This window comes from Panthera tigris, chromosome C1, assembly GCF_018350195.1.
Source record: "Panthera tigris isolate Pti1 chromosome C1, P.tigris_Pti1_mat1.1, whole genome shotgun sequence".
Classification (NCBI taxonomy): Eukaryota; Metazoa; Chordata; class Mammalia; order Carnivora; family Felidae; genus Panthera; species Panthera tigris.
In genome coordinates, this window is record NC_056667.1 from 25,071,334 (window position 1) to 25,096,741 (window position 25,408).

The 25,408-nt window shown below is 52.2% G+C and overlaps 1 protein-coding gene across 4 annotated transcripts in view; it reads right to left on the reverse strand.

Annotated features, from left to right (window-relative positions):
• Positions 1-5,443: 5,443 nt before the first annotated feature.
• The window catches only part of PHC2 (polyhomeotic homolog 2), a 115,445-nt gene continuing 95,480 nt past the window's right edge, over positions 5,444-25,408 (reverse strand). For all 4 annotated transcript variants that reach the window (XM_015542197.2, XM_042996371.1, XM_042996373.1 and 1 more), the window contains 6 exons: positions 18,230-18,432; positions 16,375-16,504; positions 15,416-15,530; positions 11,316-11,457; positions 9,913-10,189; positions 5,444-6,840 (listed from right to left, as the gene is read on the reverse strand). In XM_015542197.2, the coding sequence (XP_015397683.2) occupies positions 6,686-6,840; positions 9,913-10,189; positions 11,316-11,457; positions 15,416-15,530; positions 16,375-16,504; positions 18,230-18,432 (1,022 nt within the window). In that variant the 3' untranslated portion in view covers positions 5,444-6,685. The remainder of the gene's footprint in view (positions 6,841-9,912; positions 10,190-11,315; positions 11,458-15,415; positions 15,531-16,374; positions 16,505-18,229; positions 18,433-25,408) is intronic.

Below are 25,408 nucleotides of genomic sequence, written 5' to 3' on the forward strand. Positions count from 1 at the left end.
GGCACTTTACTTATCTTTACTGGTTTATTTATAAAGGGTACGCATGCTACATAGAGTGAGGTCAGGAGCTTCTGGCCCCGCGGAGTTGGAATGGGCCACCCTCCCAGCATATGAATGCATTCACCAACCCGGAAAGTTTCTAAACGTTGCTGTTCAGGAGTTTTTATAGCCAGTCTCCAGCTCTGCCTTCCCTCCCTGGAGGTCGGGGGTGGGGCTGAAAGTTCCAAGTGTGTAGTCAACTTGGCCATTCAGGTGGTTAGTCCCATCCTGAGACAATTGAGGGACCTACCCTAAGTCACCATGTGACTCATCGTGAATAACAACAGATAGTCCTATCACTCAGGAAATTGCAAGGTTTTTAGGAGTTCTATGCCTGGAGCATAGGAAAAAGACCAAAAGTCTTATAATACTGTGTGGTGTAGTTCATCAAGTTCCATCCTGGAACCGGATTCTCTGGTGGGACTGTTCTGGGCATCATAGGTACAGTGACAGAGGACCCCTGGGGGCACTGGTGCCACCTGGGCTCTCTACTTGGATGTCTCCTAAGTGCCTCAAACTTAAGTCAAAAAGGAACTTTGGATTTTCCTCAGAAACCTGCTCCCCACTCAAGTCTCCTCCATCCTGGTAAATGTAATCGTAACGTCCACGTGTTCTCTCTGACGGGTCCCAAGTTACCCAAGTGGGACCACTTCCTCGCTCCTCGGAGCCCTTCGTCACCAAATTCTCTTGCTTCCGCCTCCCCACCAGAGCCCCAGGCTCCTTCTTCCCCACCCCTGCTTCTCATCTGGACTCCTGTAACTGTCTACTAACTTGCCCCATCTCTTTCCGTGAAGTTCCTTAAACTTGCCATGACTTAGTGTCTTCCCCAACTCTGTATCTTTGCCCACATTGCTGTTTTGCTATCAACCATCACCAAGCTCCAGAAAATTCTTCTACACCCAGCCTCCTCCTCGTGATGCCTTCCTCGACCTCCCCCTCCAACACCTGCTGCCATATGCTACTCCGCACCTGTGCAAACCTCTACTCAAGCACTTGCCAAACTCTACTCTGTACTTCTGCCCCGCCAGGCGGCAGGGCCATTCTATTACCTTTTGTTTTCTTGGGGCCAAACTTGAGAGCCTGCCTCATGGTTGGTGGTATTAATATTTGTTCAGTAAACTAAATGAAGCAATGAATAGGTTCCTTGTCTTCATTCTTTCCCAAACTGTGACTCCTTTCTCAAGACTCTGTTTGCTTCAGCGTTAAGTCTGCACTCTACAAATATCTTCAGACATTTACTGAGGCACTCTGCCTGCCGAGTGTTTTATGTCCGTATCGCATTGAGGTCTGACCATGGTCCCTTGAAGGAGATGCCATGATTATCTCCACCTTATAAATGAAGAAACTGAGGCTCAGAAACATTAAATCACTTGCTCAAGGTCACACGGCTGGTTAAGCGGTGGAGCTGAGTTTGAACTTAGGTCTGATTCCCAAGCCAGAACGTGGCATTTGGGGCACCTTTTGACCTGGCCCCAGCTCAACCTTAACGCTCCTCTCCCAACGGTCTCTGGCTGGGTTAATATTCCCCCAAGGCACCTCACATCCCCCCTGCCTCCCCTCCCCCAGGTCAGTGTCTCTCCTGCAGGAAGCTTTCTCTCCCCTTGCACACACCAGCCCCACCAAGCTCCGGGAGGGCGGGCTGCAGCTGGCTCCCGGAAGCAGTGCTACCCCAGAGGTACACTCTGGGAAACACCACCTGTCCGCACTGCAGGGGCGAGAAAAGGCTAGAGTGGACCGCTCTCAGCCTTCACCACCTTGACTCATTTAGCCGGCACCCACCCCAACCCCCAACCTCGGTAGGGCAAGCTGATGCATATCTTGGGCACTGGACCTCAGCCAAGGCAGCCAGGCAGAGCGGGCCCCAAGTGGCCCCGGGTGAGGGCCGGGTGGGCACCTGCCAGCTCCTGCCGCCCCCTCCCATGCCCCAGCTGGGAACCCTAGTCCACAGGGGCCCCTGCCTGATCCATTCTTCCACATGGCTTGCTCAGATATTTTCAAAGGCACCCCCTCCGCCCCACCTCCACCTGCAGAAAGTGGTCCCTCAAGCCCACCCCAAGCTCTAACCTCTCCGACCTCCTCGCTTTCAAGAAGGGGTTAAAGAACAAGCATTAATTCTGAAGTGGGAACAAATTTCAACTCCGGACGGTCAGTCCCAGTGGGACTAGAGAGAGGTCTTGGCTATGGCAGGGGACACAGCACTAGGCCTTTCTCTCGCTCACCAAGGGGGCTCAGAGTTCAGGGAAGCCAGGGGAGTAACCCCACTCTCCCCCAGGAGCCACAAGGTCTCCCAGGACGCAGTCTGCGCCCGCCCAGCTCTGCCCCATGGACCATCTCTACCCCTTGAGTGATGTCCCCTGTCAGAGTCTCCTTTGCCCAGGATCTCCATGGCTCAGCCTTTGTGCCTCCTCCTTGCCTTGTTCTGGCCACCAGGGTGGATTTCTGCCAGTTCAGCTGTCCTGCCCCATCTTCCCCCACATGCTGGCAGTGTCCCCAACTCACCTGAGTCTCTCCTTGAGAGCCATGTCTAGAAGCTGTGGGGACAGCCTGCCAGGAAGAACCCTCTAGCTTGGAGCCAGGGGAGAAATAACCAGTTCCTGGTGACTGGGACAAAGCAGCTGCAGGCCATCTGTCAGAAACCACACCCACAGAAGCCAGCAGGGATGGACTGCCCTGAGGGGGACTCCCTTGGGGGCGGTGCCTGCTGGAGGAAACTGGCCCCAGGATGGGGTGGGGGCTGGGAACCCCCTTGGGGCCAATCACCTGGGAGAAGGTGAATCTGAGGCACGCCGGCTCTGGTTGGCCAGAGGCTCTGAGCTATTTTGTACTGACTTCTCTTACCTGCCTTGGGGGGTCCCTGCGCCTCTCTTCAGCATCTTGGAGCCCTGGGAGAGGACTATGGTCTGTGAGTCCCGCTAAGGTGTTTGCTGCCCAGGGAAAATCCTGTTCTGCCAGATCTCAAGGGCACTGGTCACCTGGTTGTGACCTTGGACAACTCACAATAAAATGGGGTACATACACCAGTCACCCAGCACAGTGTAAGAGCCACACAAGATAGGGATAGGGAAGGGTTTTGGAAAGTTTACACTGGGCAGGGTTTTCTAAAAGTGCAGTTTGCAAGTTCTCAGAAATCAGTTTTGTGGATCAGGGATCAAGACCAAGATTTAAACGTATGAACAGGAAGAGAATTGAAAAGAAAATATTAGAATGTATTACACATAAAGGTAGGTATTGTTTTATGAAATTTTTGTTTCAGAGATCTATATTTAGGTATGTATATGAGAGCGGGAGACCTTTTTTTTTAAACCGTGGCTCATGATCAAGAAAGTCTTCAAAATTCTGAGTAAAGCGTAAACAGGAACGGATACAGGTTTTCCTCCTATCTGAAAGAAGAGAGTTCTTTATGAAAACTGCCCTCAGTAGAAAAGGCATAAAAGTGAAGTTTTAATTGAATCATTACTTCATATGGAAAGTTTTTTTCAGCATTCCTGGATCCAAAGGGTAACCCATGGTGGGCTTTTCTGCTCCCTTAGGACACTGTCGCCTTGCTAACGGATACACAAAATAAATGGAGACAAAGCACAGATGCTCCCAGAGCTGTGGGGACGGAGATGCCACACGTCCCAGGTCCCCGGAAGGAGCACGGTCTCCGGAAGGAGCTCGGTCCCTGGGTCCCCGGTCCCCGGAAGGGCCTAGCACTGCATGAGCTTCTATGGCAGCTTGCTGCAAAGCAAAGGCTATTTTCACTTTTTGCCTTTTTTCATAAAACAAAAACCCTCTTGGCATTTGTTTTCCTTAGTGGAAACAGGTACTGCCGTAGGGTTTTGGTCAAAGTGGCCTACCGTGAGCTTTCGCAAGCAGGGGCTCTCCCTATGGATTTAAAGAAGCAAGCTTCGGGTTGCCTGGGTGGCTCGGTTAAGCTTCCTACTTCAGCTCAGGTCAGGTCACACTCGCACTGTTTGTGGGTTCGAGCCCCGCGTCAGGCTCTGTGCTGACATGACATCCCGGAGCCTGGAGCCTGCTTCTGATTCTGTGTCTCCCTCTCTCTCACCCTCCCCGGCTCGGGCTCTGTCTCTCTCTGTCTCCCAAAAATGAATACATGTTTAAAAAAAATTTAAAGAAGCACCCTTCCAACTTACAACAGGTGGGGCCTGTCACCCGAACAATACCAACAGTATTTGCTTGTGTCAGTGCCCTCGAATTCACCATGGCCCCTTTTAGGAGTTTCAGTGTCTTCCTCCTTCACCACACATGAAGAACAAATTCAGGAGAGGCCTGGTTTTCACTTTCCCCAGAAGGGAAAATGGGGGTCTGGGGTGAAGGGGCTTGTCCGGATCCGCATGGGGCCCCAGTGCACCTGCCCGCTGGGCCTGCATTCCTCCACCGGGTGGCTCCCCGCACCTTCCCGCTTTCCCCTGGGTTCCGCCCCGCCTGGCCCTGGCAGAGCCGCCCCTCCAGTCCGGGCTCCGGCCTCTGGGTAATCAAACTCATAAGTCGGCTTCTCCTTCTCCTCCAGGTAGTAGTTACAATTTAACTGGCTTTCCAAAGAGGTGGTATCAAACTCCTATAAGTTATGCCATATCTTCCCGGGCTCCACCCTTGGAGACTGATTCAGTGTGCTGGGGCCCAGGCCTCAAACCCACATTTTAAACAAGCAGAAACACTGCCTTAAGGAAAAACCCAGAGGCTGGAAGGAGCAGGAGGTCAGGCGCAGGAGTTTCATAAGGGAGTTTCAGCTCCATTTGGGCAGGGCAGGGGCTGCTTTGCGCTCCATGAGGCCTGGTTCAGGGAGGCACAGGGCCACACGAGCCGCTGTTGGCCGCACACACCGGGGCCGCTCCGGCCAGCTCAGCTCGAGTCCCACCATCCGCACCCCACCCCCCCATGCCTTTGCAGAGCCACCTGCGTCGAGAATGCCCTTTCTTCTTCATTCAAGACTTAGGTGTCACTTGCGCGAGGACAAAGCCTCCAATAATTAGCTGTTCCAACATCCCACAACTGCTCAGAGACTGCCGAGTGAACCAAAGCCATCCCAAGGGCTCTCGGACACGGAGCCACTGCGCAGCAACAACCGAGGGTGTGTGCCTGGGGATGGAAGTCTGGGCTCTGCCCCAGGTGTTCCAGGTTATTCCTGGCCCAAGAGCACTGCGTCTCCCCTGCGGGAAGCGGGGAGGGGGACTCAGAGCTGAGGGGCTCTGGACCCTCCCACTCCAAGGGACAAGGGTGAAAGAGGCCGTGTCAGCTTCCTCCTGTGAAATGGGACGAAGGGCGCCCTCAGACCACGGACCGGGCCCCAGCAAAGCGCGGAGGGCGTGCTGTCCAGTTAAGGCCGTCCCTCCCCCAACCCAGGAAACCACCCCTCTCCTTGTGGACGAAAAGGAGCCAGTGGAGAAACGCACAGAAGAAACAGATTTTACAGATTTATTTTTAAAAAATGAAAACAAAAGGTTAAAAAAGTCCTTCATTTCCAACCCTGCCTGGGGGTGTGTGTGGGGAATAGAACAAGCTGAGAAAGGTGCTCACCCTGTTCCCAGGGAGAGCCCCGCTCCTCCCCCAGGAGCCTCCGAGGACAGGGCAAGTCAGAGGCAGGCCCTCGCCCTTCCTGCCCTGCCTCCTCCGCAGGTAGCTCAAATTGCTAGCAAGTTCCAGAGGCAAACAAGTGTGGGAACTGGAGGCCCAAGGCTGCCTTCTTCGCGGCAACGCCACCCTGGCTCTTCTCTGCCCTCAGACGTTCTCTGGGCCCCCACTCAGGGGCTCCTGGGGCGGGCGGGCGGGCAGGCCAGGAGGCCCCGCCCGGCCTACAGCAGCTCCCTTAATGCTGTTCGTGGCACAGCAGGGCAGTCGGGGGGACTTCACAGTGTGGGAAGGGCTTCGGAGACAGCGTGCCCACTCTGGAAAGGAAAACCCTCTGCACAGAGGCTGCCCTCCTTTTCTATTCCCCATCCTGAGGCTGAGTGGAGTCCAGGACAAAGCACTAAGTGGCTGTTTGCTACAGAACACCTGGAGGTGCCAGAGGGTGGCTCTGGGCCCATCTGTCAGTCCAGGCTCCTACACAGTCATCCAGTCACACACACAGCGTTAAGGCGTCTGTGCCAGTGGGCGTGGCCGAACCGGGCCCAGCTTCTCTCGCTCCACCTGCAGAGGGTGAAGGGGGAGAGCCCCTGGCTGCTTCAGAAACGGGCTGAAGGGGGAGAAGCTGGCAACGGAAGAGTTAGCCAGGCCTGGAGAAAGAAGCGGGAGGAAGGCAGGCAAGGGCTTGCGAGGCCTCTATCCAGGCCTGACGGCTGCCCTTGGAAGTAACCCAACTCAGGTTGGGGAGCCCTGACCATATGCCCCCTGGAAAATGGGGGACAGAAAGAGAGGAAGAGAGCGGGGCTAGAGTATTGGGACTTTGGAGGAAGCCAGTGCTATCAATATTTACAAGCATAAAGCCCCATCTTCTGCGCCACCTACCTCTCTGCCCCTCCCACAGAAAGAAAGGCCCCTGAGAGCCATTGAGGGGGTGCCAAGCCCTCCTCACCAGCCACGCCCCACAGGGAGAGCCCTTCCCTCCGACTGGCCCTGTTTCTGGGCCCCTCAGGAACGTCCGCCTGGCTCTGCTCAGTCGGGAGGAGGAGCCCGGGCCAGACCCCTGGCTCTCCGGCCGGCCCTACGAGTCCTTGAGCATGCTGATGCGTGCGTAGATCTTCAGGGCCGGCCCCAGCTTGATGTTCATGGCGCTCATCAGATGGTCCTCCTTGAGCAGCAGCAGGGCTTGCCCGTCGATCTCCTGGGCGCGGAACTCCTCTGCTATCTCCTGGCAGCCTGAGGGGACACCACCAAGGACCGCATCACCCTGAGCTCCCACGTTCGCGCTTGGCGGTCACTGCGCGGGAGACGTGCGATCTCGTCTAACCCTCCCGGCCGCCCCGCACCTCGAGGAAGGCCATCCTGCCGTCAGAGGCCAAGCGACTCCCCCAGTGGTCCCACCTCCTCATTCACGCGTGTGTCCTCACTGGACCCTCCCCTCAATGGACTGGGCGGACCCAGCAGAGCAACACGGTGCTGCAGGAGTGACCGCGTGTGATTTCCAGGCCTAGGTCACCAAGGGGACAGCAGCTGCCACCTTGCTTTATTTTGGAGGAAGCTGGCGACCGTATCGTGAGGACCCTGGAGCAGCACTCCGAAGAGGCCCAGGTGGACAGGAACTGAGGCCGCCTGAGTGGGGCACCTTGGAACCGGTCCTTCGGCTCCAAGCCAGACAACTGCACTCTGGCTGCCATCCTGATGGAGGCCTCGTAAGAGCCCAGGCCAGTGCTGCGCAGCTAAGCCGCATCCCCGACCCACAGAACCCGGGGGAGCAGCCACTACGCTCTGGGGTAACGAATGAAGTTCGGTTCCCGGAAGAGGGGTGCTTCCATGGCCAGGAGGCGGCAGCTGGAAGGACCGTGAGGAGTCAGTGAGGCGTCTCAGACACTCAGAGAGGCTCGAGGCTCGGCGGGAGTCTGATGGCCTGTGAGGAAACTGGGTGAGGCTTCGAGGAAAGTGAGGAAACTGTTCCTGGAAATCGGAAAAAACGGAGCAAATGTGGCCGCCCTGCCGCCGGGGGTCACGTGGTGAGTTTAACGTGCCTCACGAACCGAGCAATCTGAGGACGCTTCCAGCAGAATGCCAGAGGCTTCGCCTGGTGTCTGATGCTGTGCACAGGAAACTGAGGAGAGGCGAGGAAAAGGCAGAACTGTTCCACATCAAGGAGCTAGGACTGGCTGGTTTGAAAATCGCTAGCCTCTGTGACAGCAAATGAGGCTGAAACTACAAGGTAGTCTCTAGGCAGAGGTCAAAGCCAGGACGTGGGACACGGGCTAGAGACGGAACTGAGGGTGTGATCAATCTTTCGCTAAGACCTTGGAAGCATGAAGGTGCTGCCTCAGAGGGCTCTCTAAGGATGTCATGGGCGTGCCTCACGGATCCTCGCCATTCAACAGCGGAACTTCTGAGAGGTTAGGGGCACTGTCCCCCAGCTTCAGAAGAAGCCGACAGAGAGGAAGGCTTACCTTGGAGCATTTTTGGGTATGGGTTTTGTCTAATGGAGTGAACCCCAACAACTCGCATAGGAAGCCCACAAAGATTTTAAGAGAATCGTACTTGCACAGACACTGCTCTAACCGAAAGGGTCAGAAGTCATAGAAAATGAGGAGCAGTACAAACAGGCTGAGAAAATGCCCCTGCTGAAAGCCCAGGCTGCCTTTCATGGGAAAGAAAGGATGACTCAGAGGGTGGAACCAAGAAAGGGAAACAAAGTCACCCCTAGGCTCTGAGTCCTAATTCGGGAATGCCAACATGTGTCCGTGCTAGGTTTCGGAACTAGTGCCATGGCTCCTGTATCCCCCGTTTTCCCCTTGTTGAACAAGCATGCCCACTGTGGTGACCCTGTGCCTGTCCCGCCAGATCTGGGGTTTGTGCAAGGAGACGGGTCATGTGTCTCTAGCTCTCGGGTGTTCAGATCGAGAGGAACCGGCCGCAGGAGCTCCTCCACGCCTGGACCTGAGTTCGCTGGTTGAGATCCTGGGCTTCGAGCCCCTGCTGTCATGGAATGAGTCCTATGGGGTCAGGGTGGGGGTGGGGGTGGTCTACTTGAGGGAGGGACATGAATCACTGGGGCCAGTGACTGGGGAACTATGGTAATCGGCCCTCAGACAGCTCCAAATCAACCTGGCTTCCCTTTTATGCCCCCGCAGGCACGACCTGTGTGACAGTGTGAAAGTGACACCACGTGGTTTTACGACCGGTGTGACAGTGTGAAAGTGACACCACATGGTTTCGGAATCTAGATCAAAAGGGGCACCAAGGCTTCCACCTGATGTCCTGGACCACCAGCTGTGGGGCAAGTGCTTGCCACATCCTGGGAACACCCAAGCGTGAGTGGCCCATACTGAGAGGAACTGACACCCGCTGTGAGCAGCCATACCCTCCTCGAGAATCAGGGCAGTGCGGCACCTCAGAACAGGATTCCGCAGCCCCAGGGAAGCCACATCTTCATCGCAACCTTGTGAGAGGCCCTGGGGCAGAACTGCCCAGCCGAGCCACTCCCAGATTCCTTCCCGACAGTGACCGTGTGGGGATATATTCTGGGGGCGCAGCAACGGATGACTAACACACTGAGCTAAGGGGCAGAGCCGGGATGCGAGCCCAGTCCTGACACACAAGGCTGTGCTCTCAACCGCTATCTCCACTCCAGGCTTGGAGTCCCAGGCCTGTGGCAGCCCCTCTGTACCTGGCGTGGCCAGCGGCTGGGTGAGACTGGGCAGAAACAACAGTAGAGAGGTTGTGTGATCCCACGGAGAGCATCTGTGAATAACATGAGGTTTGCCTTCCAGGGTTTATTTCTAAACTGTAGCCCTCAAAACCATGTGCACTCCCCGCCAGGGTTGTGTGCAGTCCTGGGTACGCGGCAGACTTGCACATCTGTGCGCCTCTGCTCACACGCCCCCCCTGGTGCCATCTCTCTAGCTGGCCGAGGCCTGCGCACCCGCGGTTTCCAGCTCACATAGTCCTCTGCTGGCTTTCTCCTTGACAGGTTGCCTACATTCCACTTGGCTCCTCTCACACTCTGTCCCAGGAGAGACACGGGGTCGACTCACCGTCCCCTCTGCATTTCACACAGCCGGCTCACCATGGCAGCAAATACACCTCATTACAGGCACAGGATTTAACTTACAGTTGTGTTCTGAACTAGAAAGTACACTCTTCCAGGCGGGAACCTCACTGACTCATCTCTGCACTCCCGTTCGTGAGCCTGAGTCATCAACTGAGTCATTTCCTGGTCGGGGGAGGGGAGGTCTCTCCCTCTCTCCCGGATGCTATCCCGGGCAGGTGTGGGACTGTCAGGGGTCTTACCTGGCAGGGAGCGGATGAACTCGTAGACATCTTCTACATTCCATTTGGTGGGCTCGCTTGGTAGGAAGTGGTGCCCCATGCCCACCAGGTCCCGCATGTGCATGTCAGGGAGCTCCAGGTCCCGCTGGCCTTGTCGCCGGCGGGAGGTGGACGAACTGGCTGAGATGGGTGACAGGGGCTCCTCATAGCTTGAGTTATCCGAGCAACGGCTGGAGTCTTCCTGGCTGTGTGTCAGCTGCAACGCGGCCGTGACCGAGAGGGGCACGGTGCCTGTTGGCTGGGGGGCAGGGAGAACGGTTGGCTTCCTGATGGGAGAACCACCCACGTCTAGCAGAGTGACGGGCAAAGCAAGTGGTGTCCTCCTTCTACTTGGTCCACGACTATATACCTTTGAATTCCTAGATCAAAGCATCTTCCGGGCTGTCCCCTCTCTGGTCCTCCCAGTACTGGCACGTGCACCGCACTGCACGGCAATGACCTGACTCTATGTCTGTTGTTTCTTCTAGATGTGGGGTTTTAAACCAGGGCTCTATGGGTTTCAGGTGTGGTCTACGAAACAGCATGGAGAATTTCCTGGGCATATGCATGTTGGATGGCAGCTTTCCTCACAGTCTTAAAGAGGTTTATGACAACAAGCAGCAAAAACACATCAGGTTCTGAAATGTCCCACTAGGCTGTGGGCTCCCGCAGGGTGACTTAGAGCCTTAGTGCCTCACAGCGCTACAGCGCCTCTCAGCATACGGCTGGGGCTACAAAATAGTTAACGAATGAATACCCATGGTCCTGGTAGAGGCTTCAAGAACTCAGTGCTCTGTGTTTGAGGAGGCAATGACGGGCGCCTGGGTGGCTCAGTTGGTTAAACGGCCATCTTCGGCTCAGGTCACGGTCTCACAGTTCGTGAGTTCGAGCCCCGTGTCAGGCTCTGTGCTGACAGCTCAGAGCCTGGAGCCTGCTTCGGATTCTGTGTCTCCCTCTCTCTCTGTCCCTCCCCCGCTCATGCTCTTTCTCTCTTACTCAAAAATAAACATTAAGAAAAAAACCAAAAAGAACCAATGAGATGTGGGGGAAAGGGTATAGGCTGCCTCCCCACCCCGCCCTCCATGCGAGACATGAGATAACCGGGACGGTTTGTCTCTTCACAGGGCCAGGCAGAGGAGACCCCACTTCCATGCTCCCAGAAGGATGGAAGCAAACTGGAAGGGGAGAGGTGAGGAAGGGGCAAGGGAAACCACCCCTAAGCATCCATGGGTCCAAATGCAAGGGCCCCTTAAGGGACCTGAGAAGGTTGTGAGAAATGAGGACATAACAGAGTATACTTAGTCAGCAGGGGGAAAGGCATGCGGGTGTCCCGGGCCTGTTAAGAAGGGAAGTTGGCAGGGACTTGTGTCAAGCCGGCATCTCACCTGCTTCTTGGTATCCTTGGTAAGTGGTGGCAGACTGGCTTTGCTGGCCCGGCGGCGGTTGTGGGTCGTGGCTCCTGCCTTCTGAAGCTTGCTCCGGTCCGAGTGGAAAAGCCCCACTCGTTTGGTACACCCCACGTTGTACCTGCCGGAGTCAGGGAAGGACGGAAGTCAGAGCACAGTCATGGGGGGTACGGGCCTCGGGCAGCATGACAGCAGCCGGGCTCTCCAGCAACATCTGAGTCTGTCTATTTGCGCCGATCCTGGGTCTACCACTGACTGCTAGCTGTGTGACTCTGGGTAAGCCACTGGATCTCTGAGCCTCAGTTTCCTCATCTGGAGCTGGGGATGAGACGGCTCACTTCCTGAACTCGGTCCAACAGTGACATGAGCTAACATGTGGCAAGTGCTCAACATGACAACTCAGGTCATGTGAAGAACTCGTGGCCGACACAGTCTACACTGAACGTCACTGGTGCCAGAAGACAGCTGCCTGCAGTCCTGCTGGGAGGTACAGGCGCACCTCACAGACACTGCGGGGTCGGTTCCAGAGAGGACTCGCAATAAAGAGAGTCAGATGACTTCTGTTTGTTCCCTGATGCATATGAAAGTAAGGTTTACGTTACACTGGAGTTTATTAAGCATGCAATAGCATTATGTCTAAAAAAACCAAAGTACGTGCCTTAATTTAAAAACACCTTATTGCTGGGGCGCCTGGGTGGCTCAGTTGGTTAAGCGTCCGACTTCGGTTCAGGTCATGACCTCACAGTTTGTGAGTTCAAGCCCCGCGTCGGGCTCTGTGCTGACAGCTCAGAGCCCGGAGCCTGCTTTAATTCTGTGTCTCCCTCTCTCTCTGCCCCTTCCCTGCTTGTGCTCTGTCTCTCTCTCTCTCTCTCTCTCTCTCTCTCTCTCAAAAATAAATGTTAAAAAAATTTTATAAAATAAAAAAATACCTTATTGCTAAAAATTGCTAACCATCATCTGAGCTTTCAGTGAGTCATAAATAACCTTTTTGCTGATGGAGGGTTTCGCCTCGATGCCAACAGCTGCTCGCTGATCAGGGTGGTGGGTGCTGAAGGCTGGGGCAAGTTCCTAAAATAAGACAACGATGAAGTCTGCCATGGTGATGGACTCTCCCTTTCATGGACGATTTGTCACGTGCAATGCTGTTTGATAGCATTTTCCCCACAGAACTGCTTTCAAAATTGGGAATCCCCTCAAACCCTGCCACTAATTTATCAACTCAGTTTATGTAATCCTTTTTTTGTCATTTCAACAATCTTCACAAGCATCTTCACCAGGAGATTCCACCCACCACTTTCTTACTTTCTTTGCTCCTCTATAAGAAGCCACTCCTCATCCATTCAAGTTGCATCGCGAGATGGTAGCAACCCCACCCCATCTTCAGGCTCCACTCCTCATTCTGGTTCTCTTGCTATTTCCACCACATCTGCAAGGACTTCCTCCACTGAAGTCTTGAACCCCTCATGGTCATCCATGAGGGTGGGAATCAACTTCTTCCAAACTCCATTAATGTTGCTATTTTGAGCACGTCCCATGCATCCTGAATATTCTTAAAGGCATCTAGAATGACAAATCCTTTCCAGAAAGTTTTTAATGGACTCTTCCAAGATCCACCATCCCGATCTATGGCAGCTAGAGTCTTACAAAATGCACTTTTAAAAAAGACCTGAAAGTCAAAATGACCCCTTGATCCATGGGCTACAGAATGGATGATATATTTGTTAGCAGGCATGGAAACAACATGAAATCTCATTGCCATCTCCATCAGAGCTTGTGGGTGACCAGGTGCACTCTCAGTGAGTGGTGACATTCTGTATTTTTTTTTTTAATGTTTACTTTTGAGGGGGGGGAGGGGCGAGAGAGAGGGAGACACAGAACCCAAAGCAGGCTCCAGGCTCTGAGCTGTTAGCACAGAGCCCGACGTGGGGCTTGAACTCACAGACTATGAGATCATGACTTGAGCTGAAGTCAGACACTTAACTGACTGAGCCACCCAGGCTCCTTGAGCAGTGATATTCTGAAAGAAATCTTTTTTCCTGAGCAGTAAGTCTCAACAGTGGACTTAAAATATTTACTAAACCATGCCATAAACAGACGTGCTGTCATCCAGGCTTTGTTGTTCCACTGACAGAGCACAGGCAGAGTAGATGTAGCATAATTCTTGAGGGATGTTCAGAATGGTCCATGGGCATAGACTTCAACTTCCAACAACTCACCAGCTGCATTAGCCCCTAACACGACAGTCAGCCTGTCCTCTGAAGCTATGACGCCAAGCACAGACTTCTCCCTAGCTACGCAAGTCCTAGACGGTGTCTTCTTCCAATAACAGGCTGTTTTGTCTGCATTGAAAATCTGTTGTTTAGCACGGCCACCTTCCTGAATTACTGTAGCCGGATCTTCTGGGTAACTGGCTGCAGCTTCTACATCAGCACCTGCTGCCTCACTATGCATTTTTATGAAACGAGATGGCTTCTTCCCTTAAATCTCATGAACCAACCTCAGCCAGCTTCAGATTTTTCTTCTGCAGCTTCCTCTCCTCTCTCAGCTTCACATAATTGAAGAGAGTCAGGGCCTTGGCTCTGGATTAGACTGTGGCTTAAGGGAATGTTGGGGCTGGTTTGATCTTCTATGTAGACCACTCAAAGTTTATCCATATCCGCAATAAGGCTGTTTTGCTTTCTTATCATTTGCATGTTCACTGGAGTAGCACTTTTAATTTCCTTCAAGAACTTTTCCTTTGCATTCACAACTTGGCTAACTGTTTGGAACCAGAGGCCTATCTTCTGGCCATCTTGGCTTTCCACATGCCTTCCTCACTAAGCTTAATCATTTCTAGCTTTTGATTTGAAGTGAGAGACCTGTGCCTCTTCCTTTCACTTGATCACTTAGAGGCCACAGTAGGGTTATTAATGGGCCTAATCTCAACATTGTTGTGTCTCAAGGAATAGGGAGGCCTGAGGAGAGGGAGAGACAGGGGAACGGTCGGTTGGTGGAGCACTCCGAACACACATGACGTTTACTAAGTTCACCATCTTATGTGGCAGTAGTTCACAGAACCCAGAACAATCACAGGAACATCAAAGATCACTGATCGCTGCGATGTGATAATAACGAAAAGGGAAATACTACAAGAATTACCCAAATGTGACACAGAGACAAGAAGTGAGCAAACGCTGTTGGAAAAACGGTGCCGATGGACTCGCCTGACACAGAGTTGCCGCACACCTTCAATGTGTAAAAAGCGCAGTATCTGGGAAGCATGATAAAATGAGATATGCCTGTAGCTTGGCAGAGCTTCACAGAGGTACCCTGATTACCTCCAGCACAGGGCTGAGGACAGCCTTATTCCAGCCGGCATGCGGAGCCCCTCTCTGCCTAGGGATTGAGAGAGTTCTATTCCTTTGAGGGTCCAGGGCTCTGGGATCGGTGCCTCTTCTGCCGTGGTATGGAGACCACATAGGGCTCTGGAGTCAGATGGGTCTAACTCCCCAACTATGCCGCTCGGCACAACTACTTATCCTCTATGCCTCAGTTTCCTAGCGTGTGTGAAGGGCACAGCAGTTATGCCTGCCTCACAGTTATTTTGAAGACCAGATGACCCAGGGCGTATCAACTGCCTAGAGCAGCGCCTAGCACGTGGCAGGCACGCAGTAAACGACGCTGCGTCTGACTAGGATCATCGGTCTACGCTGGGTGAAGCGCACAAAGAGAACATCTACAATGAGCACAGCGGCTTGGCGCGAAGCCTCTGTTGGAGGGCTTGCTTGATGGGGACAGTAGCTGCCAAGGGCAGGGAAAGAGGACGGGTTCAACGGGGCCCAGGAGGGACAGCCAAGCTGAAGCATTGCCTCCTCTCCTCGGACTTGGGGCTGCTCACTCGAGCTCTGGGTTCCAGGACCTGGCGGATTAGCCACACGGTGCCACTTCCAGGCAGGTGGAGGAAGACGGAATGCAGATAAGCTACACCTAGGGTCTCCCAGGATGGACGATCGATCGCTGAAGGGAGGTAGGACACGACACGAGGTGCGATCCTGAGGAGGCGGAAGGGCTGGCACAGCGACAGGGCTGAGGCCACTCACCTCTTTGCACAGGCCATGGAACAGAAGCGCTTGGAACGCTTGAACTTGTAGGCAAAGTCCACCCGGCCACAGAGTTCACACTTGAGTTTGAGGGGAGTACCCTCCTCTTTGGATTCTGGAAAGTATGGAAACTAGAGTAAGTGTAAAGACGAGCAACCCCCACAGGACCCCACGAGGCCTCCCTTCTCTGCTCTGCCTCCTCCTCATGTCCCCACAGCTGTGGCATGCAGTGGTGGTCTGGCTTGGAAAATGCCCATCTGCTTTCGCCGCTGGTTTGGGAAGAGACGTTTCTTCCACCCTGGCCAGTAGCAGTGGTGTTTGGTGACGGACCCCCGGACACCTAACAGGTTTTCTGTCCGAGTGCTACGAGCCTGAGGCAAACACAGGTGGTGAAGAATCAGCACCCCTCTGGAAGAGAGGAGGCTCGTGGGGAATACTCTGGATGCTGTCACAACTGATCTGGAATTATCCTACCCTACCGTGACCCGTCTGGTCGGCTGTTGCCCTGGATCACAGAACCCACGAGTTCTGTATCCTACGCAGCCCCCACTCAGTCAGTGGCTCCTGCTGCAAGTGCAGTCGTCGCCTGGCCACTGTGGCGCCCGAGGGCCGGCTCCCGAGGCAGCGAGGGAGGGGCACTCCTGCCTGCCCACTCCCACCTCCTGCCAGCGACTCCCACAGGAAAAGCAACTCTTGGAATCCTGTGCATGGCCAGAGCAGGGCTGGGGGAGAGGCGGGGGACAAACAGTTCCCCGAGGGCAGGGACTTTCCCTCTTTCGTTTTCTAGGGGGCAGGGCCCGGGGGAAATGGTTGGTAGATCGATATGTTAACCCACTCTCTGGCCAGGGTTCCTCCACGGATACGGCTAGAGGAAGTGTGCGAGGCCCGCCTTTGTGGCCCTGTCTACTTCCCGGTCAGCTCAGCCAAATGGGAAGGCATTTGGGGTGTGAGAGGCCTACCTTGCAGATAGGGCTCCTCCATCTCAGAGTCAGTGGTGGTGGTGTGATCCTGCTGTGGAAGTTTCTCAGGCAAGAACCCCTGTGCATACTTCTTCTTGAGATTCCCCACCAGCAGGGACGAGCGTCCCACCTAGAGGACAAGGTGACATGGAGGCCATGAGGGTTAGGTGGGAGACACTGCCTTGTTATCCAGCCTCATCAAAATTACAAATATAAAGCATCTAGGTGCAGATGCCAGCCTCCACATCATCATCCAAGTGTGCCTTGCTCAAGGCCCTATTCTGCTGAGCAGCTCAGGAGGCAAGATGCCAACTGTCCCCCAAGTACAGGGATGGCTTCAATCCAGGACCAAAGGACGGCTTAGGAGGTTAGGAAAATACCTACTCTTCCAAGTGAGTGAGGGGCAGAGATGGAGGCAGAAATCACCACCAGCGAAGCTGCCAGGACCCAGGGTTCACATGTCACCGGGCAGGAATACAGCCGAGGCCGTGTGTGTGAGTATATATATGACACTAGAGGGACTCGGCAACCATTTTTTCATTTCCTACTTTTCCCCACCTTACAGCTGCTCTACCCAAGCCAGAGACACAGGCAGCCATGGAGGAGAGCAGGAGGAAATGGACTCTGGGCCACAGAGCAAATGCCCTGTGTGGCTGCCAGGATCTAGACGGGCTTATTCACTCTTGGTCCTTCCTTCGTTGCCTCTGTGCAGGCAACCTGGTGGCTAGATCTCTGGGGCGATGCCGTGGGGGAGCCATTCAATCTGCATCCGCCCTGTCAGATCGGTTGGTTTCTGGTGTTTCTCTAGGAGACCAAGGCCAAGACCTAGTCTAATGAGGGAGGGGACGTGACAGGGCTGGAGCTACTTATAGCTAAGGTGCTCCAGGTAGATTTCTTTGCCACAGGCCTTGAACAACCTTCAGAGGGAAAGAGGACAAGAACCTATTTGTCTTCTGGCATTTTAGAAGGGCAGTTCAGCCAGCTCAGTCAATCAAGCTTAGAGTCTTCTGCTGACTGTTCCAACCACTCAGGGACCCGAAGAATGAGCAGAAGGCAGATGGCATCCCATGAAGATGGTATTCTCTAACAGCCAGATAATCTCATCACAGGAGAGGCCGGTGTGCACCTGGCTCTGGGCTCCTCCCACCTGTATAAGAGCATCACCTGTCTTCACCAATTCACACTGCACACTATCAGCTGTGGGTGTTTTGTTCTAACAAGCCATTTTCTTGATTCTTTTATATTTCCCTTTGGTCTTATGCTCTCATCGGAGACATCGGATTGTGGCCTTTCTAAAGTACCCCTCACTCTCATTCATTCTCTTTTCAAGGCTCTGTCACCAGAAAAGAAGCTTCAGGCTACAACCCTGTTCTCTTCTCTTCATCTCAGACACATCCTGAAAATTTTGTTCTACGGTTTCCTTTTGTTCTCTAATTAGCTAAAGTTTTGCCATTCAGAGGTTCTGGCATTCAAAACTGAACGAGGTCTCATTTCCCCAAACCCATCATCTTTCCCCCAACACCCCAATGTGAATTCCCTTCTAACTAAGGGGGTCACACATCACCAGGCAGGAACATGGCTGAGTCTGTGTGTGGATAACTTCTAACCAAGGGACCTTGCCAATTATTCCTAATCACGGATCCCTTCTGGACCTTAGGAAGACACTCAATCCTAGAAAGAAAATGGCTCTGACATTCTTTTGCGGGGGGGAAATTAGCAAGGAAAAAGCAAACTGTTTACATTTTTGGACATTTTACACGGAAATGTAAAAATATTCTAATACACATCCAAAATATACTTCAAAAAAAAAAAAACAAAAAAAAAAAAAAAAGAGGGGAAAAGAAGTAGTCCGTACCGGGAAAGGCTCCGCCCCCTCCTGGATCACAAACCCTTCGATAACATGCGTCAGGATTTGGGGTTTCACAATGGCCTGTGGTGGTTTATTCTCACCATTCTGGGGGGCAGTGCCGGTGATGCTGGAGGCAGAATTTCCGTTCCCTGAGGTCATGCCGGGGCTGCTGAGGTCGGTCAGTGCATGAACAATGCCCTGCCCTGTCTCTGTACAAGGGGAGAGTAGGAAAACACAAGCAGGGGAGGTCAGAACTGGGTCCAGACCAGCAGAAGGAAGGGCAGGGACTCAGCATGTGCCTGGCTTTTTCCATGGAGCCAAACGACAATGCGAAGCAAGCAGTCGCCTCTGTCAATGACCCACTTAAAACTGGCAGGTTTGATGGACACACCACCAAGTGGGACTATAATCGGTCCTGCAACCAGGCAGCTAATCAGCTAGCAGTATTTTTTAATTTCCCAACTGTGCTAAGAATAGTTAACCAAGTCAAACAGATAATAATTCTCTTTTGGGAGTTAAGACCTCAGTCAATATTGATCTGGACAAACAAGGCAATCTTCAGTTCAAGGGAGAGAATGTATTTAAGGTGATAACTACAACCAGGATGAAAAGCTGCACTAGGTACAGGGCTTGGGGTGTGATGGGGTCTGGGGGAGAGAGGTTAAACCTTCTATAAAGTTTTCCAAGGAAAAGGATTAGATTTTAAGCAGCCTGTGAAAGGTCAAAGTACAAACCCCAGAGATGAACACAAAGGGAACACGAGGGTTGAGCCCCAAGTGAACACGGTGCTATCCATAAGAGGCTGGTTATTGGGGGTCACGCATTAAGACACACCTGCATTCAATTTCTCCCCCAAGGTGGGGGGCTCTATGCTGCTTCTGTTGGCCCTGTGCTCTTGATCAAGCCCCTTTCCCTGTTCTCAGCTCCACATCCAGTCCAGTCCTTAGCCAACCAGAGTCCTCCCCTCCTGAGGTCTCTTCCCCTGCGGGCCTGCTGGCCTTCCTCTGAAGGACCTGACAGCGTGCTGTAAAAAGCGTGTCAAGGTGCCTACACAGAACACACCACAGGGGACCCTCCTCTTCTCCACTTTGTCGGCCCCTCTCCTGAGCTGCTCCATGATTTAGAGGTACAGACCCTCATTACCTCACTTTTGCAGCCCCCTCCCCGCCCCCTTCCCAGGCCCATTCCACACCAACTGTGTGAGCTGAATTTGCCTGTAACCTGGAACTTCCTAAAAAAGAAAAAAAGAGAAAGAAAAAGCCATTTCTTTATTACAACAAGCCTATTGATATTAAGCGTAACCCTGCCTGTGTGTGTTACATTCTTGAAAAACGATTTCAGTACATTAGTTTAGTAATTTTTGCATAAAACTTTGTATGTCGATGCTCTTATTTCATGTTAAACACTGAAAATCTCACCATGGAACAGGAATTCAGAGTCTGATATGTAGCATAAGAAATAAAAATAAACACATTTTAGAAAAGGTTTATAGCTGGTTCATTTTATTATTAGCAGTCCTAATGCTCAATAAACCAGGATAAATCTTTTTTGATAGAAAAGAATCGACTATGACACATGCCTTCACTAATCAGACCTCAGTAATTCAACTATAATAAATTTCAGAGCTGAGCACGAGCCATCCAAGAGATATGAATGATGAGATTTTTTAAAATTAATTTTTGTTTGAGACACATTCACACCAGCAAGTTGGAAAAATTCCTTTAAGTGTTTATAGTCGTTTGAAAAAAAAGTTTTTGACAGCTTTGACTTTACTGTAGAGATGAAAATTTTCCCCTTTGGAATTCGCCTCTCTAAACTATGAAGGTGTTTGGGAACTACATCAAAAAATCTTTTCTTAACCGCCCATGGATAACTAGGAGGACCAGGTCAATCAAATCAAATCAAATCAATCAAATTAAATTTCTCTGCTTTTAAATGTTAAATATTTAAGCCTGCGTTTACAGAACTACATTTTCTCTTTTATTTAATATTTTAAATAGGCAAGGAAACATGTATTTTACTTAAACTGATGAATAAATGCTGTTAAAATATAGAGCTGACTATAGAAGTTAACATTTTATTTTTAGATGGTGGCAATTTACATCTAATTAGAGCCTAGTAAAATATTTCCTGACTTCTTTAATGAACTACAGATTACAGAATCACAAGATTAGAAAGTCTGGTTCATTCCCTTACCAATGCTTGAACCTTCTCTGTAATACTCCCACCACCCAGTGGTTTTGGGGCATCTGTCTGAACAGCTCTGGATGGCAAAGGAACGGACTACCTCTGGAGTGGTTTGTTCCCAGTGCGGGCAGTTCGGTTAAAAAGTTCTTCCTTCCTGTGAGCCAAAAATCTATCTCCTGTTAATTTCTGCCCACCTTTCTGCTCCTTAAGACCATACAGAAGAAGGCCAATTGCATTTGTATAGTGGGCAAAAACACAGGCTTAGACCTGGCTTAGAGACTGGTCTTTATCACTCAAACGAATTAGGGGCAAGTTGTGGTCTCTCTGAGACTAGCTCTCTCACTAGCTGTAAACTAAGGACAGTAACACCACCTACCCTACAGTGTCAGGTGGCTATGAGGACCGCAGGAGATAATCCCCCGACAGAGCAGCACACTAGAAGTGCTCACGAAATGCTCTTGGTGTCAGAAAGCGTATCACTCACGACCACACTCTATCTTCTCTCCTTCAGGCCAAACGCCCTCTGCTTCTTCTATTCCTTCCACGAAAGGCTGCAAGTTCATCATCATCCTAGGTGTTCTCTGTTTACATCCTTTAAAGTCAGGGACCCAGTCAACACCAACAGAAAACTCAAGCGCACTGATCTAGGAGATGGGGTTGGTTAAGATTTTTGTTTTGTTTCTTTGAAACATGGTCACATTCCTGACTGAGAGCACAGGAGGAGGGAGCCACAGGACTCCCTTGTTTTGGTTTATAATTCCTCTGTGGAAGTACTCCTTTCTCCTTGAATTCTGGGGTCACTCCCACCTCTGGCTCTTTAGATATTCATCACCAAACTGCTTCTGATACCTTGTCTCCTTTTATGGGATCTCTCCATCCTTGCCTGATTCTTCTCCCTCCCCCCTTGTGTCTCGGAGCAGTGTCTATTAATGTGCACTGGAGCACTGCAAGACGGGGCGGTGCAGGCAGAACTCCTGAGGTCAGATTCCTCCCTCACGCCAAATACAGTAGTGAACAGATACATTTCAGTAGCTCCGAGTCTACAGAGCCGATGCTTAACTCTGGGAAGCAAAGACTTCTTGGAATCTCAGTTTTAAAAGAAGGATCTTATTAAGCAGGAGAATAAACAAATAAACCCTTTCACCCTAACGTTAGAAGCTATCACTGCCCATTATAACGGGCAGGTTGCAGAAGAGACAGAAGCCAAGGGACAGAGGGAGGGCGATTTACGAATATACAAAGGTTTGCGACTATTTGCTTGGCAGTCCTCTTGTGGGCCAAGGCCTCCTCATCTGCTTTAGGAACAAAGGAGTCTGGGCTATTTCTGGAATGACCAAACACAATCTCACCCCCTGCCAAGCTCAGCACTCTGAGATTAATTTAATCTGCTTCCCGCTCTCCCAGACTGCTCTGCAGCCTGCTGGAGGGAAAGCAGCTTAATAGTGAAACTTGCAGAAACCTGTCCTGCCGGCCCTGCGGCCAGATAAAAGATAGAGAGAAAGAAAGACTCTATTTCAGGAATTCTTGCTTTCTCAATTCTCTTGACCAGTCCTGAGGCTGGTGGTGCTGCTGAAGATTTCCACAGGTCTCAAAAGCCATTATACACAACTAGGCACCCAAATCTGAAAGGTGGAGGCCAGGATGCCGTGAGCACGACAGGCTGCGGGTGGTGGGGCTGGGGGTGGGGGGTTGGGGGCAGGAGGCAGGCCAGGGAGGGAGAATCTAGTCTTTTAATGAAGCTGCCCACAAAGGGCCAAGTATGCAGATAGGAATGAACAGCACATATGTTCTGGGGCAGTTGTTAACATTATGTAGGTCTCAACCTCTAGGTTGCCTCTCAATTCTGGTCTCATTCATAGGTTCTGGCAGAAATGTGGACCACCCGGCAGCCTGTTTGTGAGATTATCTGCATTGGGGTTCGTCCTTTGTGCTAGGCAGAGCAAGTTTCTTTAGGCAGGGGCTATGTCTTGTTACCTCTGTATCTTCAGGAACTAACCCATGCCCGCTATAGGACAGCTACTTAATGTCTGTTAAACTGGATCATCTGGAACCCATGGTCTCAGTCTTCGCCAGTCTCCTCAGTCTCAGACAGGGAACTTGACACCATCTGAGATTTGTAAATTACTTTCCGAGGCTATAATGATTTGAGAGTAGCTAGGCCAGTGCCTCCTATAGGAGCGGCATTTCTGGGTACCTGGTCACGAAGAACAAGAGTTATTCCTTAGCCCATTTCATCCCGTTAGGGTGGGGATTTCTTCAGCAAGAAGGGGCATTAAGTTGCCCTGAAGGCTGGAGTGCTGGATTCCTTGGCCCCTTCGAAACATGGGTGTGGGCTCTAGGCATCTGGAAAGCATGATGACCTCTAGAGGCAGAGCCTGGGAGGCTCCTATAAAAATGGCCCCAGCCTCAGGGGCAGTCACTAGGTGTCTAGAGAGGCTGAGCTCTCCTGCCCACTGAAGACAGAGGTCTGGATGGCCACAGCTATGCGAAATCTGGGTCATTTTAGAACTAAGTCTGATGTTCTCCACGTGTGCAGATAAAACAAAAATCAGTTATGCCGGAACATGGCTTAGTACTAACAGTTATTATGGGCATATCAGGTGGTCTGGCTATTCATTCTGTGTGCCCCTAAAGCAAGTCCTTGAAGACCTGCTTCAGAGGACATGGAAGGCAAGCGGAGCGTCTCCTGCCCCCTCAGCGTGGTCCGTGGCTTTCATTTCTATCTTCTCCAGACAGGAGGAGTATTTTAATTTACAAGACTTCTAACTACCCTTGCTTGACTGCAGCAGGAGTAAGACAGAGCTAATGAAGTTAATAAAGAATTTAAGGAAGCAAAGTAGGTGATAACATGGGTCATTTGCCTGCAGCAAATTCTGCTCGACAAATGGCAAAACAAGGTTGCTTATACAACAGAGAGCATTCTCTCCATGCCCCTGGCTCTGAAATCATGCTCACTGTGCCTCAGCTTAGCAGGCCTAATCATGTGGCCAGGATGGGGGACAGCAGGATTCCTGAAGAACCGCTTGCTCTAGAGAGAGCCCGAGTGGAGCGCCTGCGAAGTGAACGCCCAGGGAAACCATATCCAGGAGGCAGAGAGCAGCTGATCTGGTGGGCAGTAACAAAGCACAGTAAGCTGAGGGCAGCGGAAAACCCCACCAGCCACTCTTACAGTCTCTTTAGTTATTCAGAAAGAAAGAAGTAAAGAAATTGGTGCCATTCTGAAAGTGAGGAAGGTCAGATATTTCATAAACACGTTTTTTGGCATCCCCACCACCGCCCCACGGTGGGGGGGGGGGCAGTAGGAAACTGAAGTGGCGGGGAGGGGGGTGGTGACGAGGGAGAAAGGGGTGGGCAGACACAGGTAGATGGGGGGACAAAGGGCAAGGGGGCAAGAGAAGGAGGACGATGGCTCCATCCTGGGACCTCACGAGTCCATCAATTAAAGAGAATCATTTGGTTAACAACCTTTAAAATGTAAATAGACACCTGTGGTCATTCACACCTTGCTGTGAGCCACTCAGATAAGCAGACAGCTTTCCTCCCAATTTCGGGACAGCAGGCTTGGTGGGAAGGGTGGGAGTGGACAGTGATCCTTCTGGATCATGGGCACTAGATCACACAGGACTGGAGTCTAGCATCTGAATTTTCCAGAAGGGGAAAAGTGTGCATTTCAGAACCAAGGCAAGGGTGGCTGCCTCGTATGTGGAAGACAGTAGCTTCTAAAACATGCACAAAAGGAGCTCTTAGTCACGGGGAAACCGCAGGCCCCTTCCTACCCCGGGGGTCTTCTGAGTATCACAAGGCAGGAGGCACCAATGCCCAATGTTCGTAACTTTTTCAGGGGAAGAGTCACAGGGGGCTCCTGTCACAGGGGGCTCCGGGGCCCCTGGCCGAGCAGTCGCAGGAGGGCGAGGCTCTGGGTCCACGCCTGGACTCCTGCGGGGAAGCCGGCCGGCAGAACGCAAGGGGAGGCTGAGCCGGGTAGCCCCACACCCGCTCTCAGTGACACGGCCGAACGACCTTGCTGAGTCCGGGTTAAGAGGACCGGAGGGCAGACGTGCTCCTCAGACCTGAAGCATCCGGGCTGAGCGGCTCCGGCCCAGGCATCTGCTAGGGAGGGCTCCTCCTCCTCCTCCTCCCTGGCAGCCATTACCATACAGCTGACTTTCACGCTGTCTCTCAGGACACAGGCCGGGAGAGCGGCCCTTCTGACTCACCCACAATCCCCAGCCACAGTGTACATAAGCTGAATTGTAAACAGCTGAATGTTTTCCAAGCTGCCACCCCCGGCGATGAAGGCAGGAATCAATGGAGCGGACAGCCACCCTCCCCCATACAGGTCAGGACAGCGGGAGCAACGGGGGTTTCCGAACAGCTGCAGGGCCGGCTTCCCGGCCCACGGACCCAGCAGACTCGGCAGCAGCACCTGCAGGGCCAAGGGGTGACTTCCCACAGGACAGGTCGGCGCACCTGGGAATCGCAGCTACCTCTCGCGGGATCCAAGGCAGAGGCCGAGGGCTCCCAGATACTCTCCCATCACGGCTCCCTGGCGGATGCTAGGACTTCAAAAGACCAAATGTCTGGAACCAGTGGGAGAGGCTGTGCACGAGAGACCTCAAGATCACAGGAAGTGGACGTCAGCATGGCAGAGGAAGACTCTGGCTCTGGGTTCATCCTCTGGCTCCACCTTTGACTACCTGTGAGCTGCGAGCACTTGGTACCTGCTCTGAGCCTCAGTCTCTCCGTCTATAAAAAAGAGGATCACACTGCCTATCTTATTACAGCGAATAGAATTTTTATATGTAAGATATGTGGCGCTGATCACATTTAGAAGCTGTGCTACAAGGCAGCTAAGTCTTTAGGATCAGAAAGCCCTTAGGCTTAAATCCTAGTTTGTAATCCTGGACAAATTACTCTAGGCCTTAGTTTCCTTATCCGTAAAATGGGTACTTAGACCTGTCTCACATGGCTGCAGTAAAGATTCAATAAGATAATGCA